The sequence below is a fragment of the Anthonomus grandis genome, chromosome 22 (assembly GCF_022605725.1).
Source record: "Anthonomus grandis grandis chromosome 22, icAntGran1.3, whole genome shotgun sequence".
In the NCBI taxonomy this organism is placed as follows: domain Eukaryota; kingdom Metazoa; phylum Arthropoda; class Insecta; order Coleoptera; family Curculionidae; genus Anthonomus; species Anthonomus grandis.
Genome location: NC_065567.1, coordinates 8,546,469 through 8,567,258, shown reverse-complemented (window position 1 = coordinate 8,567,258; position 20,790 = coordinate 8,546,469). Strand labels below are relative to the sequence as shown.

The 20,790-nt window shown below is 32.1% G+C and overlaps 2 protein-coding genes across 17 annotated transcripts in view; one reads left to right on the top strand and one right to left on the bottom strand.

The window, feature by feature from the left end:
- Window positions 1-7,959, top strand: part of LOC126748997 (solute carrier family 12 member 6) — a 272,321-nt gene extending 264,362 nt beyond the window's left edge. For all 4 annotated transcript variants that reach the window (XM_050458586.1, XM_050458588.1, XM_050458587.1 and 1 more), the window contains one exon: window positions 358-7,959. In XM_050458586.1, the coding sequence (XP_050314543.1) occupies window positions 358-449 (92 nt within the window). In that variant the 3' untranslated portion in view covers window positions 450-7,959. The remainder of the gene's footprint in view (window positions 1-357) is intronic.
- Window positions 7,960-19,195: 11,236 nt separating this feature from the next.
- The window catches only part of LOC126748994 (twitchin), a 96,018-nt gene continuing 94,423 nt past the window's right edge, over window positions 19,196-20,790 (bottom strand). For all 13 annotated transcript variants that reach the window (XM_050458581.1, XM_050458571.1, XM_050458572.1 and 10 more), the window contains 2 exons: window positions 20,457-20,756; window positions 19,196-20,258 (listed from right to left, as the gene is read on the bottom strand). In XM_050458581.1, the coding sequence (XP_050314538.1) occupies window positions 19,624-20,258; window positions 20,457-20,756 (935 nt within the window). In that variant the 3' untranslated portion in view covers window positions 19,196-19,623. The remainder of the gene's footprint in view (window positions 20,259-20,456; window positions 20,757-20,790) is intronic.

Here is a 20,790-nt window from a genome sequence, read left to right as displayed (position 1 = left end):
TATGTTATTGTAATAGTAAAAGAAAGGATGTCAAAAAATTTTTCGGTTTCGAAATGCGAATACAAAAAATTGCACAGTTTTGCCTATTACTATTCTAAAAATAGTCAACTTCAAGAGGTGATTCTTTAAGTAAGACTATCTGTGACACTCAGTAATATGATGAGTGTGATTAGGTACAATTAAAAGAATGACATAAATCAGAGATATAATAAATACAATTTATCTTAGAAACAAATGTTTTTGTCTAAAAATAAAATGCAATTTTTTCCTTGTTTCCTACTGTTTTTATTTGTGTATATCAGCCATTGTTTTTTTATAAAGAAAATACTTTATATTTATTTAAGTTTTTTTTTACAGATCTAGACTTTTTGGAGGTCCTTTCTGAGGGAATGGAGAAAGTATTAATGGTGAGAGGAGGTGGTCAGGAAGTAATCACTATATATTCATAATCTAATTTCGGGGGCTCATCAGCTATGCTGGTGATAGTAGCCAAAACGCTGATATTGAAAATTAAATAAGCAAAAAGGCAGACTTAATGTTAGTTTTTCGAGGGTTCTCAGTTATAGTTTTCCTTATAAGAATAAAATTGTTTTGTTATATAACAAATTTTCAGGAAATAAACGCCCTTAACAAAAGCCATAATATACAACGACAAAAGAAATATGCCTTGTTCTGGCATTCGAATCAGAAATACGTTTTCGCACAATTAGGCTAACATTTAAATATTTTATTGAAATTTAACAAGCCGCGGATAATGCAAATTTTTAACAGCAAAAATTTCCCACAGTGTATATTGTAATTATCGGAAGCATTTGTACAAGCATCCAAATTTGGGATATTTTGTATGAAACCATGCGGGCGAGTTTATCTTTATATTTCGATAAAAGAGCACCGTATCGGAGGCGGAAGGGGTAAATATGGAAGGATTTAAAACCTTATCTAATTCGATATTCAATACATTGTATTGTATAATAAACTTTTCCTTTAATTAAATCTAATCTAAGAAATCGTTTTGAAAACGCGCGCTAGTTTCAACATCTTTTAAATTCGATTCATGTCAAAATTGTAATATTTTCAAATATTATTAATACAAACTTCACCTAGAATATCTTTGCCTAAGACATGAATTTTTACCAATCTGCTAAGCAATCAATGCTGAAAATTTCTGTTGTTACATGGGATTATTATTTATATGTGAGGGAAATATCTGCTATAGTACTACCAATTTTCTACGGCCAATAATTTTATATGTATGCTGCTATCACAAGAAAGAATCAGGATTCTAGCAAATTAGAAGTTTTAAGTAAGATACATATAAAATAAAATAGCATCCTGTACGTTAGTCATAATTATATACGGTTGGCAAAATAATTTAACAGAATGCAGCGATGTATTGATAGCAAAGTTTTCTCTGTCGAACCTTTACATACACATCTCATTTTTTTTGCATGGGATTGCAGACTATAAAATATTTTTGCCAGCGGTACATACAGCCTTTTGTAGACTTAAACTCTTATTTTATGACAGCAGTATACTGAATTTCAGATAGCAAGACATTAAAATCAGAGAATGACTTGATGCGAATATTTATTTTTTATATCAACTCTAAAAAATAGGCCTAATATTTCTTATTGCCGCTAGCTTTTTTTCTGACATTTTCAAAGTCTGAGAACCCAATTTACAGTATTTTTAAAGTATGTATTAGGGAATTACTAAAAGGAATAGTGATTTATTTTAACCAAAGAGATTAATATTCTTCTTTAAAATAATACTAGATCGTAATGAGAAATTAAACTGTTAGATTTATTTACATTTATCGTACAATCTGGACTTAAGCGTGATTGTTAGTGTGTCCTTACGTAACTATTTTTTTAAATCAAAATAATCTAACTATATTATAAAAACTGCTCAGTTTTCTACAATTAATACCGGCCAGAAGTAGTGAGTCAATAACAATGATTGTGATGCTCATATCTAGCTGAATAAATATTTCGAGCGATCAACTTAAATCGTTGGTAAATTACATTTAGCTCACTACGTTAATTAAAGCAAGTATTTATTATTCTACAGTATGCATACATAAAAACACAATATAGCTAATATTAACTATTATTAACAATTATCTTACAGCAGGCTATAAAATTTTTTTTAAATTTTTTTCCAAGATTTTAGGGATAAGTATATAAAAATCATGGCTGTGTTTGATTTTCACATTTTATTTTTTATTCCTCTTAAACTGGAAGATTTTAGTTAATCTCGTACTTTTTTACAACAACTTTGACAAGTTTTCTTTGATAATTGACAGATAAAGTTTAAATAATTTAGTTAGTTACATGCTTCTTAAATTTAATAATTTTGTTAATGACCGAATTTTATAAAATAAATCAAAACCCTTGTCTACTTAATTTATATAAATAATACTAATACATTTTTTTAAGCGAAGATAATACTTACAGGGTTAAATGGAAAAAATAAATATAATTAACAAATAAAGTTCATATAAATATTTATGAATAAAGCGTTTGCGAATATTTATAGACACTTTCTTCATTTTGTTGTCTAAAGCCGCGTATCCACCTGACAAACGGAACGTTTAGAAACATTTGCAATCGTTTACAAACACGATGTTTATCCGGTGGATACGTCGGTCACTCACATTTGCAGGCGTTTGTCACTGTTCCGCGAAAAGTCGGTAACTTCAAAGGATTTGACTTGTTTGTGGATTTCTGCCTGATTTCAGTGGAGACGCAATATTTTACGTTTGTAGATAAATAGATATTTACATAGCTCGCTAATGCTTTCATGATGGCGGCACATACTTCAGGAATTATTCTAGAAATGAGCTGCTTCGAAACTCTGAAGAGGTACATAAGACTGGCATAGGAATCTCCTGTCGCTAGAAAGCGAAGTATGATGGCCAGTCTAATTTCGGCAGAGACGCACTTTCGATAGTTCGTGTCAATTTTAGATATTTCTGGAGAAATTCTTGAGAGCAGAAAATCAAAATCTCTTGGCGAAACTCGAGTAAAATTTTCGAATAAGCTACTCCTGTCAGTTTTGATATCAGAAATCAGCTGCATAGAAACTCTAGTTTTTAAAAAATGAGACACCCAAAATCTATGTTTCCTGCTTTTTTTCTTCTTTTCTTTTTCTATTAGTGCACAAAATACTAATGCAGCACAGGCGGCAAGTTTTTTTCTACTTAACGGGGCCATTTTTACAATTTTTCTATTCTCGGTTTTCGTCAAAATAAAAAAAGACCTGGATACGCGACAAACGCTTTCAAAACTGCTTTGTGAACAATTTCAAACAACATGTGCTGATCGGTGGGTACTTCGTTTTGCAAGCGTTTATCAATATTAGCAAACGTTTACAAATATTGCTACAAATGTTAATGCCAGTGGATACGCGGCTTAAGAAACTCGCCGATGAAGTTTGAGAGGATTTACTTATATGTGAATTTAAGTTCTAAGAGCATAAGCTTAGCATTTTAATACGTATATAAAAAGATTTTATAATTCATTTTTATGTTTGAATGCCAACAAAATTTTTGAAATGTAGAAGCATGTTAAGTAATTTAATTTATTCACTGTAACCCAAGATTAAACCCAGAGAGTAATTAATGAAAAAAGTTATCAAAGTAGATAATGTATGCCATTTTAAATAAAATATGACTGGTTTAGAAGACCGACTGAAATGAAGATCGGAATTTTTGTTATATTTTTGTGAATTATTAACAACATTAGAATAAAAACCATGCCAAGTTTCATGTAAATTCTATAAGTTTGATACTCTGTATTTGCTAAACAAGTCACATTACTTATAAAATATCGACTTAAATTGTATAGAGACAACCAGTTATCCAAAAATATATATATAAATATACACGCCGAGCAATTTGCAATTTTCTCCCTGCATTAACATGTAACAGAAATTCATAGGCAAAGGGTTAACTTAAAAAGAGAACGATCATGCTTCAGCGATTCCTCACTTGCGGTTGCCGCTAAGAGCTGAAATGCAATACGCCGCACCTCTCGGTCATCTCTACGTTCAATTTAACATTATTCAACTCTACGTTATTATAAAAGTCAGAGATCAGTTTTAGTTGGTTACCCTTAAAATTCTCTGTGTAATGACAGTTTTCAAAAAAAAAACATAAGTGAAGATTACATAGTTAAGCATTGTTGTAATGAATTCTCAAATAACAGTTTGTTGTATGGCTGCTGTTACCAGAACTATAAACAGGTGCAAAAAACCGTTTTTTCAAACATATTCACTCATGTACATGTAAAGTATTGACCAGTATTATAATAAGCTACCGCTGAACTTAAGACTCTAGGTAATTTGAACAAAATAATCATTATTGCTTTACCGCCAAAAATAATTAGCTAAATCAGTTTATTTAACTAAAACAAAAAATATATGTGGAAAATAAATCTTAATTCGCAAGGAATAATTTTCGGAGTTTTTAACTAACAGTAAAATACTTCAGTAATATTAACGTACAGTTATTGTTTAATATTATATTTAGTACAAAAAAACATTAAATGAATATATTAGGCACAGTTTACCTATAGCTGTCATATGTTAAATTAAAAATGCAAATGTCGTTGAACTATCAACCATTGCTTCCAGCGCAGAAACAATTTGACAAAAAAATCTTAGCAAAGTACAATGTAAGTAAACTTGGAAGGTTGTAATAATTTTTCTTTAATTAAAAAGTATTAAACATAAACGTATGTTTTTTTGTATTTAAAGCAATTGTTTAATGTTTATTGTTTCTTGCAAGCAAAGCGCTTTTATGTAGACAATTGACAATTGGCCCAAGGGCCGAAAGCGATTTGCCTACATTGAACAATATATCAATTGCTCTAAATGCAAAAAATCATCTTTCATTTCTAAACTTCCAAGAGCAATACAGTCACCTTCCTTCTTCTAATTAGTTCCAATAAAAATTATCCGCCTTACATAAAGCATATTATAAATAAAGTTACAACATATACAAATATAAATACTAAAAATATACACAATGACGTTTTACTATAGACTTAGAAAACTTATACTTTTGTACTGGTAAAATGTTCAGTTATTTTATTAGTTTTACGGCTATTTTACCAGGCTTTAATTAAGTGCTGCACCGACGTTAAAGCAATAAAGTCAATTACACCGTAACAACAATTTAACATGATTTAATACTATGATATTTATTTTAATTAGCAGAACCAGTGATGACAAGCTTAGTTAAAAAATAAATAAATCAATAAAGTAACTCTTTTAGGTTTATTCTTACATAAAATTTTTAAAGTTGTAACCCAGAGGAAAAAGATAAAAAGCGATAACTATGTTAGCTACAAACCTATAAATATTCTTCATTTAACTTTCAGTATTTTTCTGAAAAGTTCAAATAAATGTATACCCTAAAAGTTTACAACTTACATCAGATTTATATATAAGAGATGTCTTTAAGGTAGCGGTCAGTCTGATACAAAAACTACTTTCTCTGGTTCTTGAGATGTGTTACACACATATACCTAGAATGTTCTATATTTTATTTTATATGTATATGGTTTCACGCTATCTTTTGGCAACAAAAGATTCGAACGTATAGGGGGTCGAGAATGCCAATTGAGCTACATAATGGGGCTAGTTTAGCTGGTCAAACTACGGGTGAGCTGATATGATTCGCATATAATAGGGCTTGAGATAACATTATTAAACACAGACAATGGGTCTGCAGCGATTATTAATCGGATGACATTTATTCTTGCAATAGCTAATTTTTAATAGCTTTTTTGTATTTTCAATATTATTTATAACAGCCTATGATGATTAGAATAACTTTTTTTAATATCAGTTATTTTTCATTTTTTTTTCATTTGCCACCTTGAACCCTAAACACTTGCAGTTACTATAACGCGTATAAATGCGAACGTACATGTATTTGCTCTATCTAAAAATAATAAATCTAAATTTCTTTTAGTCCAGATACCGCTAGCTGTGTCGGGACGCAAATATAACATTTGCTGTTGCAAAAGTTTTTGCGAATTGTTTCAAGTTTAATGAACGATTTGATTTTCTGTTTTTTAGTCGATCACTTTTTTTTACTGAATGTACGTGAAAATGCTTTACGTTTGAAATATGAGCCTAGGCTTTTGTTTGCTATTCCAGTTAGACCAAGCAAAAGCATTTCTTTGCTTATATTCGTTCGCCGTATGGGCACGCGCCTTATTTGACTTTTTTGTGTATTGTTACTCTTAAATGTACAATGCTTCATTTTAAAATCAAACTCGGCTGTTTTATTCAAAAGTAGTAAACGAAATATGAAACATGCTCTCATGTTACTGCTTTCGGTATATATTTGGACCAATTATTATTTTAAAAAGAAAAATTTTTAACTGGAAAAATGAGCCTTCAAGTAATATTAATATTTATTCTCTTATTTTTTCAATTTAAAAGGAATTTATTATAATCTACATTATTTTAAAATTAACACTCTTCTACCATTTTCTTTAATATTATAAATAAAACCTAAAATAGATACCGTGTTTTCATTTCAAAAAGAACCACTCAGAAAAGAGGTCTTCCTCATTTGCATTTAATAAAGTTCTATCAATTACCTTTTAGCCTCTAACTAACCTTACTTTGATATATCAAATGGGAACCTCCATCGGGTAATGTCTATTAAGAGAGTTATTATAGGTGGTTCGATTTTAAATGAAAGCACTGTATAATCGATAATTATCATTATCGAATATATAGCGTAGATTATCGAATTTTATCATAATGGCGAGTTATTAGGCGAATTACTCGTGCCATATTACCACTACAGAAAAACTGCGGTTATTGTTTTTTTTTATTATATGCAAATCAAAACAAATAATATTAGATACTACATAGTTATATACACAATTCTTAATGTTATTTAGCGGTATTGCTGAGCTACTATTATTGACAAGTTGAGTCCCTTAATAATAGAACTAAACTATACATTTCATTTCGCGGATCCAGAAATAACTTTTTCTAAAGATTACTTATTCTTCTATAATTAGGATAGGCATTCATATGATTTATTGACCTACTAATATAATAAGGATGCTACTGTACATTTTTTACAATAAAGTCATCAGTCAGAGTCTAGAGCAGTTCCCATAAATCCTTTAAATTTTTAATTAAGAACCCTTATATATACATATAACCAAAAAATGCATGCTAAAATTTTAGAGCAATATCCTACACCTCAACTACTATTGTCTTAAATAAATGTAAGGTGAAGTTAAGTTAAGGAACGGATTATCGTGTACCTACTTTTAAACACCATTAAATTCTATTCGAGCAATACTAACTTAATTGTACTTAACTATTGTGTAACTATAATAGTCAAATTATAGGGTGATAGAATGAGTAAGAAAATTAATATGTACTACAATCTCTTGAGAGCATTTTAAGTAAATGTTTTTTATGTTATAGAAATTTTTTTCTGACGGAGGGTGTTTCCAAAAGCGCGACATTCCATACATACCAAAAGCATTTAAGCCATTTTATATAGTGATATGAAATATATAATTATTTACATAGACAATGTTGCATAGTCCATATAGGTATATTTTATTTATATTATATTAAATGTTATTTATATTAAATTGAGCAGGCAATGATATACTTGTAGACTCCTACCATAGTTAAATGATAAATAAGTCCATATGTCTGTTTAAAGTATTTACCTTTTAGTTTTAATCCTTTTGCATGTCTGTATCTTTAATATCACCCTGGATATAATTGTTTTGTGTTCCAGTATATTTTGAATACTCTAATCAGTTAAATAATATGTATTCTGTTGATATGAATATAGTTAAAAGTATTATTACTTTTGGAACACCCTATAGCGCTAGATTCCTAAATGAGTCTACAGATCCTACTACTAACAGAGGTAGTTAGTATTAATTTTGATTTTTATATTTTGCTGTATAATTATATTCATAAGAAAATAAAATACTGAACAAAATTCTTTCTAGAACAGAATTAGATTAACGTTTTCAGTTTTTGTTAATTTTTTTTGGATGGATCCAATTATTAAACAATATTTTAAAACACTATTGTGAAGTTTAAAAAAATGTGATTACACTAATTCAATATACTTATAGGATTATTGACCATCCTGTATTAGTTCGAGTTTAGAAAAATCCGGTATTAGTAAATGCTCGTGGTATTTATTAATAGCTAAGTAGCTCATATTTAAATTTTCCAGTTAATTCCTAAAGAGTTATTTTCAACACAATGAAAACCGAAAATATATTAGTAAGTACTGTGCATTCGTGTTATCTTCTCACAGCAACTTTGCTGTTAACTATTAAAATCAAAAGATCAAAGATAACATGGAAAATAGAGTTTAGCTCCAAAATTGGCTGTGGCAATAAAACTGTAAATGAATGTTAGTTTTAAGAATCCCTTGCATAACCTTCACCTCTAAATTGAGTCCACCCTTAAAAAAAATATTCTCCGAGCTTTAATTGATAAAAAAAAATTATTGAAAAGAATCTATTTGGACAATCAAATTTTGGACTGGTGAAATAGTTTTTATTATTTAAACTGTTGACTCTATATGAAGCAATCAATAGTAATTTATTAGGTGTTGTTTATATAATTTACTAGAATTTAGCTCCTATTTGATGTGTATTAAAATCTATAGAATATGTCCAGGGTGGCTCAAAAATATTTACTATATGTGTCACAGTTATAGAGCGAGTTAAAATTAGTGCAATTTTTTAAAACAAACTTTTCAGTTTTAGGTACTTGTATTTTATTTAACACGGATTATTTAGATATACGTATTATAAGCATATGTGATTATTATAAATACAATTGTGTTGAAGATAACTGTGGAATACGTATTATGTCTTAGCAACCTTTTTGCATTTATTAGGTAACGATAAAGTATAATAAGATAGTGATCAAAAATAGCCTTAAACTCAATTTAATAATTTTTATGCGTTGTTTGATACAACTTGAAGTATCTTACCAAAATTCTTTTAAAATATCTAACTTATATGTTTTTATTAGTACCATTATTATAAGAACAGTCTAATTTTTTACTTACTAGGATTTATATATTATCGTGCTACATATAAACATCCTCGAAAAAAAAAATCTTTTTATTTTCTTATTTTTTGGAGTATACATATTATATTACATTTTGTTGATCTTTTCAAATCTAAATAATATTTAACGTATTTCACTCTAGTCAATAATGTATTATGCTATTAGTTTTTATATAATTTTTCTTAATATTTTCTTGTTCTGTATACATAGAGATATTCTTAAAACTTTATTTTTCGTATTGTTCCTAAAATAATGATAAAAATCTTGGTAAGAAACAAAAAGTTTTTAGGTAGAGGAATGGTTAATTACGCCATTTTTACATCAACTTTTTATGACGGTTGGTGCTTGTAAGTTCACAAGATGGCGTCTTTAGTAATACAAATGAACATTTTATAAAAATTTCGCTCTATTGTAGGGCCTAGGACTTTTTAAATGTCCTTAACAAACGAAAAAATATTTGAAAGTATATATAACCCATTTTCCTAATCATGTATGAAAATGATTTTAATCAATTGCTTAAAATGACCAGTTATAACATACATTAAATAAAAATGGTGGAATATATTAAAATTACTTAGGATTACTAAGTGATATTTCTTTACAGTAAACCTATGTAAGTTAAAAATAAATTAAGATAAAAACTTTAAACAAATACAACAACAAAGATCCTATCTTAAGAAACGCATAAATATATCACGTATTCTCCTTATACTTTCAAAGGATTTTTCGTTCTTTTATATGAAGATATAGTATAGATAATTAGAAAAAAAATTGCCACTTTAGAAAAGTATTAAGTTTGTAGAGAGTTTATAAAAAAAGTAATTGGTTGTGGTGCCATAAAATTAATTTTTAAAGCAGATAATATTCAAAGCAGTTAAGTCGAATTAGGTGTTGCAAGTAATAGTAAATTTTGAAAAGAACAATTATTGATTTTTAATGGTTATTTGCAAGAATTTGAAAGTTATAATCGTTCTTTAAGAATGTTTAAACTATTACTTTCGTAACACGTTTTAAACATATTATTAATTTCATACATACTTATAGATATTAAATATGTTGTTATGTTTTGTTATTGTCCCAGGTCCTAATCTTACTTTGTTACTTAATTTTAAATTCTATATATTCTTGTTTTATATGAGTTTTTATCTATAAATTGTTGATTAATCCTATTACCTATATTATGAATTATTATATTTAACAATGTGTTCATTGGATGAAAATATAAAAATAAAAACTTATAATAGTCCCCTTGTGTTTATTTTTAGTGTAATTTTACTTTTCCTTTATTTTAAAATTGTCATGCAGAGGAAGAATAAGAACATGATCGATATGAATATTGACTAAATGTGATCTACCATTTAATCAATATTCATATATTAATAACAAATTATAAAGCAAAAAAAAACGATCAAAAAGGGAAATTTTTAGAGAATGTTACTAATTTAAAGAGGTCAGAGGAATAAATTTAGAACTATTTAAAAATAGTCACATTTTCTATAAAAATCTAAACAAATACGATTACCTCAACGAAAGTTGTCGTTGGATTTTTAGTTAGAGAAAACCATTATAAAACCTTTATTTTAGTCGTTAAATAATTGTTGATACAGAATTTATAATAAACGTGTCTATTTAAGCTTAAATTGTGGTATATTGAACCGGGTGTCCAGGAACTCTACCGACAAACTTTACAAGGTGATTCTTCAAGAAAAAATAAACACGAATTTTTATATGAATGTATGTCCCAAACGCCTTACTTTCAGATCTACAGAGTGTTAAAATTTTTTTTTAAATAACTTTACTACCAATGTAGATATTTTCTTTTAAATTTTCAGATGTGTTTAATGCATCAGGAGGCATTTTTTGACATACAAGAAAAAAATAATCTTTACAGTGGCATCCGTAAGGGGTTTATCGTAAATATTTTTTAATAAAAACAAGTACCACTGCATTTTTCTAAAATAAATTTCGCCTTGAGCAAATTTGTATTTTTGAGTTTTTTTATTTGAAGCACTATTTTTCCGTGATGAATACGTGTAGGAAAAGTATATCGTATCGTGGAATATTCAGTACTTTCATTTGAATACAAACTACCGTTAGTAACTTCTTTAGAGAAAAAAAACCACATCAATCTAGATATGCAGGGGAACGTTTTGAACGTTTTGTCAAATAGAGGTTAATTGGAGACATTAAAATGTCTATTATTCCCTATCGTGTGACACATCATTGTAAGCAGCATAAAAATGTCTATTCAACAGTGCCAACAAAAATAAATCGGTGGACGTACCAGCGAAGAGTGAGCTAAATTCTCTGGTAATAATGAAATATTTTATCGACGTCTTACTTTGGTATGTATAATGACTATCCTATATTGTGACACATCATCGTTTTAAAGGGTATACGTCTAACATCTAATAACATTTCTCATACGATTAGCACAGATTTAATAAAATTTGCTATTATTTCTTGTGGGATGTTAAGCCACACTAATTCTACTAGCTGGGATTAAGTTTGAGGTATCTGCAATGTAAACTTGCACGATTCTTCGCGGTGTGTGGCCTTGCATTATCATGCCTAAAGGTAAATTCGTCTTCAATGTATTCGATGTAAAGTACTACATGGCTTGCTAAAATCTCCTCGATATATCAACCGTTAAAGCTCTTCTTCTGTGAACACCGTGGCACCTACGAATGAACACAGCGCTGGTTCTTGCTCCTCTAGAAAATGCGTCGCAGATCGTACAGGAATCAGAGAAAAATAAACCAGCGAGAAGCGACAAAACCCGCATTTACCGTTGATTTTCTGGGGTCCAATTTTGGTGCCCTTGAGCGGGCTTAAATGACTGGCGCTACATATAAAGTAACGGAGAAAAATCGTTTTGGCAATTTAATAGTTCCGTACACGAAGAGAAATACGACAATTAATAGATTAAAAATTTTACTGGGAATTTGAAATCAAAACTATTACATTATTTTACTGTCGGTATAGTTAAGATATAGGTATACCTAAACTATACCGGGTGACACAGGAAATAGGGAACACGCAACAACTTTTTTATTTTTCAAGATAAACAAATGTATGAAAAAATAAACTGGGTGTCCCATTTAAAATAAGAAAGTTCGTGTCATTTCCGGTTCAACCGGAAGTGATCAAAAACAATTGAATACGTCAAAATATGCCTTTATAACCATTCTATTAACATACCAAATTTCATTTGTTTATCTTGAAAAATAAAAAAGTTATTGCGTGCTCCCCTTTTCCTCTGTCACCCGGTATAGTGCCAACTATAAAAATTACCATTTAGGATAAATAATGGAAAACAAAAAATCTTCTAAACAAACTTTTATTTTTTGAGGAAATAATATTGGCCCATTGTATAATGAAACACAAAAATACATTGGCAATAATTAAATTAAACCTAGGTACATTTATACATTCCGCAAAATTTTTAGTTTTCGAACATTTTTATCTTTATTTGTTTTTAAGACCCTATTATTATATTTATTGGTGTAAAATATTTTCAACCTTATAAATAATTTGAAGATAAAGGTTTTTGGAAAATGTGCACAAGGGTGTTCATAATTAATAGTTTTCCACACCCTGTCTTTGAATGACATCCACAAAAAGCACAGGTATAAGGCATATTATAAAAGTTTTTAATAAAATAAAGAGCACAATGACAACACACACAAAAAATAAAGACAGAGAAAAATCCAGGCAACACTTGACTAGACTGAACTAGGCGTCGAATATTACCGGACTAACCGACGGCTGGCAGGGGACCGGCAATAAGACAGGTATACCAAATAAGCTCGCACATGCGCAAGAAAAATCGGTCCCGGCTTTGTCCCTTCTCGGTGGTTTGTTTTTCTCTGCAGGAATCATCTCCGTAAGCCCTCTGTTCTTCAAAGCAGCAATCTGCAAATCACTCTCAAGAGAGAAAGAGAGAAGGGAGAGAAAAGAGAGAAGAAAGTGTAACCAAGGTCAAGACCTTGGTTACACTTTCTGTCATGTTCTGATCTCATTCCAGAAGAGAACAGATCTCCACTATTCCAACGTTTAATTCAGATAATGCCGTGCAAAACGCAAGCGTGCTTGCCGATGAGTTTTCATTTTTGAACCAATCGCAGGTGTTTTAGAGGTCAGGTTATTTTCCTGCAGTCTTTATCTTACTATAGCCACTCTTCGCATATCACGGAGCTGTCGATGCACTTGAATGGCATTAAGGCGTCAATTTTTTAATGTTGACACAATAAAGCTGTCATCACGAGCAGTTGTAAATCGCCTTCTGCCTATTCCAGATCACCTATGAAAGGATCCAGTCTCCTCATAACGTTGGCATATTGTTCAAATCAGTGCGCATGTCATATCCAATTGTTTAGCAACTGCTCGCTAATCAGGTCTATTTTAAAATAAAGCAATAACTTAGGCGCCTTTTTGTGGTGTACTATGCATTTCACTAATACACTTGAATACTACTGAGAAAATGAAAAACGAATAATAAACTAATAAGTTTTAGTTGCAAACGTAATAATTTTAATATTTGAGAAATTTGTTAGTTTCGTTACAGTCACCACATAAATACGTTTTATTTGCTTACTACTTGCTAGGCATATAAACGATAAGCTTTCTGGATAAATTTATATTCATATCAAATTGTTTTTTAATCAGCAAGTTTAGAGTGTTTATACATATATTTTAGACACCCAAATAACGCTTAAAAAGGAATTAAACATAATTTTAAACACATAGTCGGTCCCATACGACACTGATCCTTTCAATAACATTATGAAATTTTCAAGGGCAGTCTAAAGAATCGAGGAGGCAGATTGCCGGCGCAGTTTTAACGTCTCTGTCATTTTCCTTTTGCAAAAAAGGGATGCCTATATGTTCGATAGACTAAACTAAATATCACGACTTCTACCTATTGATTTTTTTGGGTTTTGCGGTGGGTTTCTGCGCATTTACGTCACTGGGCGGTTATCTAATTTATTTAAGGACCCTAAGGAACGTGGCCTAAATTATCAACGTTTTTTTGCTTACGCTATACCTGTCATAAATTAAATTGCTATTGTTAGAATACTATTTTAGGGAAAAATAGTAAAACCACGTTATTTAAAATAAAACCGATTTATTAAACTGAATAATACAACGAGCCCGCTTAACGTGATAGCCTAAACTAAAATCCCATTACATCTTTTTAAAAACAACCTTCATTCTTGTTTATACTTTCTGGCGCGGTATCGTAGAAATGCTGAGTGGCCGTCTTTGCGTTCTTCTTGTAAACATTCGGCCATCCTGAGTTCTTTTCTGGCCTCAGAACTCCAAAACTTAATTATTCTGAAAATAACATGTTAGCCATTATTCTAACCGTCAACGTCCGTTAATGGTCGTATACCAATCATTCTCTGTCAACTATTTCATATGTTAACCATTTGCTAACCGTTCTTTATCTTATATGTTAGTCGTTTACTAACCTTTCAGAGCGTTAGTCGTTTACTAACTATTGAGAGCGTTAGTCATTTACTAACTATTAGGGGTGTTAGTCGTTTACTAACCGTTTCACTTTCGTTAGTCTTTTACTAACCATTTTTACTATTCTTAGCCGTATATTAACCTTTTAGTACAATCCAGGGTTTCATGCTGTCGACTGCCACCACAGTCCGTTTCTTTCTACAACTCTCCCGTAGATCCTACACTTTATAACGATCACTGGGAAGCGCCTCGAATACCCTGAACGGTCCCTTGAACCTGGGGAATAGCTTCTTGCTTCCCCCTGTAGCTGTTAGAGCATTATTGATTCGCACAAGCTGACCTTCTTCATACTTTGGCGTTTCAGCACGTTTCTTATTTTCCTTCTGACGTCTCTGATCCTCAGAAATACGTCCTGATATCATCTGACGTAGTGCATGAATATCTACCCGACTTAAATCGGCTTGTCAAGGATATAAGACTCAGATATATGCGAGGCTTAAATCCTTCCAATGTAGGGATCCGCTCTGTAAAACATCGCTATCCTTGTTTAATTATGTTTTCCTCTCTCTGCTGACGTGATGTTAGAATCTGTTGAGTAGACAGTAGTGACAGATTGTACTCTGGCGCTCTGGTTTTTTTTCTCTCTCTCTCTCTTCCATTTTGATCTCTCGTTGGATGAACACGATATTTTAATCCTCGGTTCTAAAAACCGTATTTCCATGAGTAATTAAAGTTGTTTTAAGTTAAATGAATGCTTTTAATTTACCCGCATCCAGTGAGTCCCAAGAGTGAACACTTATGACGAAGTAGGCCGTCTTTTGGGTACGATTAGTGTTACCGCTTGACATAACCCCAACAGGTACATGTGGTAACTTTCTCTCTAAATTGGTGCCCCTGCCTATACCAATGCCTCAAGTGGCGACACCGCAGTACTCTTAGTGACAGTACAATTAATCGCACACTGAATCGGTTTCACATGCTCGTCTTAACGATCTTCTGGATTTCCCGCTGCCGTTACAGCGAGGGCATTAAGTATGGTCCGATTATACCATTCGCACTGATCGTTCGACCGCAGCGTAGCTACTGCGTTTAAGATATGTTTCACACCATAATTGTCACAAAATAGCCTAAATGTATGTGATGTAAAAGCAGTACCTCGATCGGTTATATCCCTCGTTGGAGACCCGACTCTATATGAAGAGTATGAAATGGTATATCTATCTTAGAGACGGGATGTAGCATGCCTTCCTTTTTCCCAGAACGGTGCTTTTAAAATTGACACTTTAGACACGACTCAACGTATTTCTTGACAAAACGCCTCATGCTTGACAACCATAAAATAAACAGCAGAACAATCTGCACATTGTAAGGAATATACACCAGATTTAGAAAGGTCTCCCAGGTAGCAAGATGACGTCAAATGACGTTAAACGACGTCATTTTTAGGTTTCTAGGTTAGATCTTCTTTTCGGCCAAAGACATAAATTCAGTCCTTTTTATAAAAATAGGCGCTTGTTATCTAACATGATATCCAGGAGACGTCCTTTTAGCAACGTCACTTTGACGTCTGTGGAAGACGTCTTTATACGATCCTGAAACAAGCGGCTAAATCACAAGTTACGTTACGTATTATCGTCTCGTTTTAATCGTGTTTTCATTGTCTTTCATTAGATACATGACACGCGTGGTGGTTTTTTTGAATTGTAATGCAATATGTTTATAGGTGTTTTGGTTTTTAGTTTTATGATTTTATTATCACTAAAAGTTACCAATATTACTTAAAAAACCTTGTTTTTTAGTCAGGAACTTTTGTCTAAGTTTTAATCCTTGTACAAGCAGTTACAGTTAAGGATGAGATAAAATGCTTGTTCTTGTTCTCCTTTCTTTTTATAGAAACTGTTTTTAGGTTTTTTTTATTAAGTTTTTTGTTCCTAATATATGGGAATTTCAAATTTTTAAATTGTCACCTTGTATATACCAACAGTAGTTACTTATCTTAAAGACCATCGAAGCATCAAAAACTATCTCAAAATTGATCTAAAACTGCAGGGATACGGTACAAGTTGAGTTAAGCATCTGTTGGTTGCGTTTCAAGTGGTTGTTCTTTGCCCTTTACTTTGTCCCTAAACCTATTCCCAGACCCCCTTCCAACCCGTAGCCGGTTTTTAGCTGATCCTATGGAGATGCAGACTTTTGTGCACGAAACTAAGAATCCCTCACCTCACTAGACTGGGGCGTGGGTGTAAAAGATTGAGACGATGATACAAATACTAGTATTGGTTTGAATAGCTATGCCCGCTTAGATCATAACTACTTTCTAAGTCAACTCAGGAGACACGAACTCAAACAAAAGTAGACAAAATAGGTCCGACTAAACTGTATTCCAGAACACAGCGTAAGGGGTAATAAGCCAGGCCACGAATTCGCAAAAGTCGGGCCCTTTCTCTATAGGGTGCGAGTCTTATATCGGACTAAGTAAAAGATATGTTTCTTATGATAACTGGGCATGGGAAAAATTGGACAAAAACTAGGTGCCGATTGCAACTTGAATGCTAACTCATCATAAAGAAATGATAGCAGTCCTACTTATTACAGGTCTGGTTCGTAGTTCTTGTAGATATGGTTTGTAGTCCGTTATCGCCAAGCAGTAAGGCAGATAATGCAGCTTCGTATAATTTTATATGTCAGTTCTAAAGATTAGAAAGAAAAGAAGACTAGACTAAGAAGCGAAACTATCGGATCTCTCTTCTTACCACGCGAGGAACTAAAAAACGTAGACTTGGAAGGCTTGGTCTCCTTTATGAGGAAAACGAGTCGCCTGGCCATAATATTAAAGGAGGGTCTGCAAAAGGGATCACACTGATCCCCTCATCATTAGTATTTTTATCTTTGTTTGTTCTTCGTTTTGCAAGTTTTCTATGGCTTCATCAATAATATTTGCATGTTTTCTACAACACGCTTCAATTCTTATGTCTTACATGATTTTAATCAGTTCCAAGCCTAAATGATATATCCGTAGTATGATGTAATCCGATAAAGGCTTTTTATTTTTTTTTTAAATAATGCCAATATTTAAAATAGAAATTAAAATACTAAGGGGTACTGTGGTGTACCGTGAGACCAATCTGCTTCAGTATTTGCCCGCAAGGTGCACTATGCAGAGATGCATCTTGCAGGTGATGGACGTGTAGGTTACTAAACTGGACATTAACCGAATTTCAGTCTAATATTTCCGGTCTAACCTCAATGTTCTATGCAATGTTACATGTGCTGATAAGATGAATAGCACAGAGCGTAATAGTTGGGCATAGCGTTCCTGGATAGTGGGTATTTTATGGGCCATATAGAGAAGACACCAACAAACAGACACTGCAGAGGCCTAGGGGCTTAGGACAGAATAATTTGCGAAACTTCCGAGGCTAAAAACTAGAGACAAACTGACTAGTTAGTTAATAAAATTAAACTGATGTCACAAACATTTTCCTAATTTAAACGCGATGTCTCTCACGTGATCGGTTGATTGACCGAGGAAATGACAAGGGGTGCATACAAAGCAGAGTGAGAACAGAGGCCTCACTAAGACCTGTCGACTCCCTAGGAATCTAGGTAGGTAACTAAACGCCTCAGGAGTTCTAACAATCATACAGAACACCTAATACTATCTAACTGTTGTTACCACTGTTAATGTTAACTGTTGGTAGATGTTATTAAGCGATGGTTCTTGATCGCTTGAACCAGAAAATATTTTCAGTAAGGATCAGGGCAACTCATTAAGGATAAATCGGGTAAGAATCTGGTATTATCGTCGAGTGAGAAGTTCACTCAGTTTCTCGGAGCATCGCGTCGTTCTTATCAGGGACTACGACACGGATGATATAATAGCTGGAACAAACTCTGGATAGCCTGAAAAATATTTTTGAGAGGCTTGGCTTTTCTATCCTTGGGTTCAAAGATCTAGCAAAATGCCTATAATTGATCGCATACACCCTAATAGAAGAAGCTAGATTCCGTTCCCGCATGAAAGCCTGAACCGAGGAATGGAATATAGTAAGCCGCAAGGCGAATAATTTGGCAGAAACTTGTGAGAGAGCAGATACTTAAAACAAATAAGTAATAAGAGGTCTTGAGTATGTCAATTGAGTAATTATTTTCCAGAAAAGTTTTTGTAATAGTTTTTTTTTGGATAGCAGAATATTATTTACCTAATTTGTATGTGTACTGATCTATGATAGATACATTAATAAACTAAGAATTTTTGTTCGTCTCGATTTGACAGGACATCAAAGAATCCAGACGATCTCTGATGATAAACCATTAGAAATGATGTCGAATAACATGATTCCCAGATATAACTTTGATTCATCCTTCGAAAATGTGTATCCATGCGAAGAATAGAATAACCAGTCTTTGTAAAAAGAAATAGTTTCTGGTCCGACACATGATCTGCGCTTGTGAGCAGAAGGCAACAAATATTTGGGGACACACCAGACCTAGAAACACTAAATACTACAGCAACAAAAAGTCTGTAAAGGCTTGTGTAGTATTAGCACAATAAGTCTATCACAGGCGGAGATGCACTCAAGAGTGAAAAATGAACGAGTCCCGGGAAGGAAAAAAAATACTGATAAAATTAAAAATTATAGGTTTATTTTTACATATTATGATACAATTTTTCAGTACGGCTATGCGTAAGCAATAATGCATGTAAAAGATGAATATAAAATACTGAATAATTATGGCGTTATGACATTATGCCCTAAGCACTTTCACACTAAAATAACTAATTTCTCGTTAAATTTGCTCCTTTATCGAAAGCCATAAAGTGCTTCTATACTCGAATCGAAAAAATACATATAAAGATTAAAAAACATGCTTGTAACGCCATTACAGAGAAAAGGAGTTTGAGGATGCTAATGGCGCTTCAAGCAATTTTTTTTATTTTGGTCATTTTATACAAAATTCTTAAAAAATATTTTTACAATAAAATAAAACATAATGGAGCAAGAAGTCGTTCGTTAATTAGCTAGCAAAAATTAAAAAGTTTAAATTAAGAGCTTAGAGCTGACTAGCTGGAACAACGTTGAGTGAAAACGCCGCTAAACTTTCCCCTTTTTTGCCAATAGCTTTGGCCTGATACTGACCAATATCGTTCGGGTCACATGATACTATTTGCAAGGTATACCGTTTTCCATCTGCGGTAAACTTATATTTCGAGCTACTTTCTTTAATTTGTTTACCGTCCTTAAGCCAGCTTATTTGCAAAGGTTCACTTTCGGTTTCAGCAACGAATGTGACTACTTCGCCTTCTGATACCGTGGCGGAAATCGGGAATGTTTTGAACATAGGACTCTTAGGCTGCTCGCCAGGAACAATTACATTTAATGTACAACTGCTGAAACTTTCTCCAGCATCATTGAATGCTTCACAGGTGTATACTCCTGAATCTTCTGGGTAAATTTCCGCAATTATCAATTTGTAGATATTTGCTTCATTTATATATTGAAAGTCTTTGCTAGGTTTAATTTCTTTGTTGTTGTGCAGCCATATTACATCAAATTTATCAGTTCCTATTATTCGACAAGAGATTGTCACCGGCTCCCCATCTTTTACATAGGCGGAATCTAAGTGACTCACTATCGTCGGAGGTTTGTCTTCAGCTTTCTTTTTACCATTTGTCGGATTAGTTAATACTGAAATAAATTAAAAATATTTTAGTCAATATTATTTTAAATAACACTACTGAAAAGAGAAGTTAAAAAATAGTACTAAAAATTGAAAATTTGCGCTTGTATAACTCGAAATCTGGTATATATAATTGGCCACTTAAAAATGCTAAAATGCAGTACACTGCGAATTTTAAAAATATTTGGTATAAGTTTACATCTTACATTTGACACTGAGTTTACAAGTGGTCTCTGCAGTGCCCATAGAGTTGGTTGCCTTGCACACATATATGCCTTCATCTTCAGGATAAACTTCATTTATTAATAACTTAGCAATTCCATTTTTATATTTGAGATCAATTACTTCTGAAGAACTTAATGGTTTTCCATTTTTGGTCCACTCTACTTGAGGCTCCGGATCTCCCTGAACATGAGTCGTTAACGCTAACCGATCTCCATCATTTACTTCTAAGTCTTGAAGGCCTTTTGAAAATTGTGGAGGCGCCATCGAAGAATCCGGAGGAACTACAATGTATCATATGTTAATTTAACTTAACGC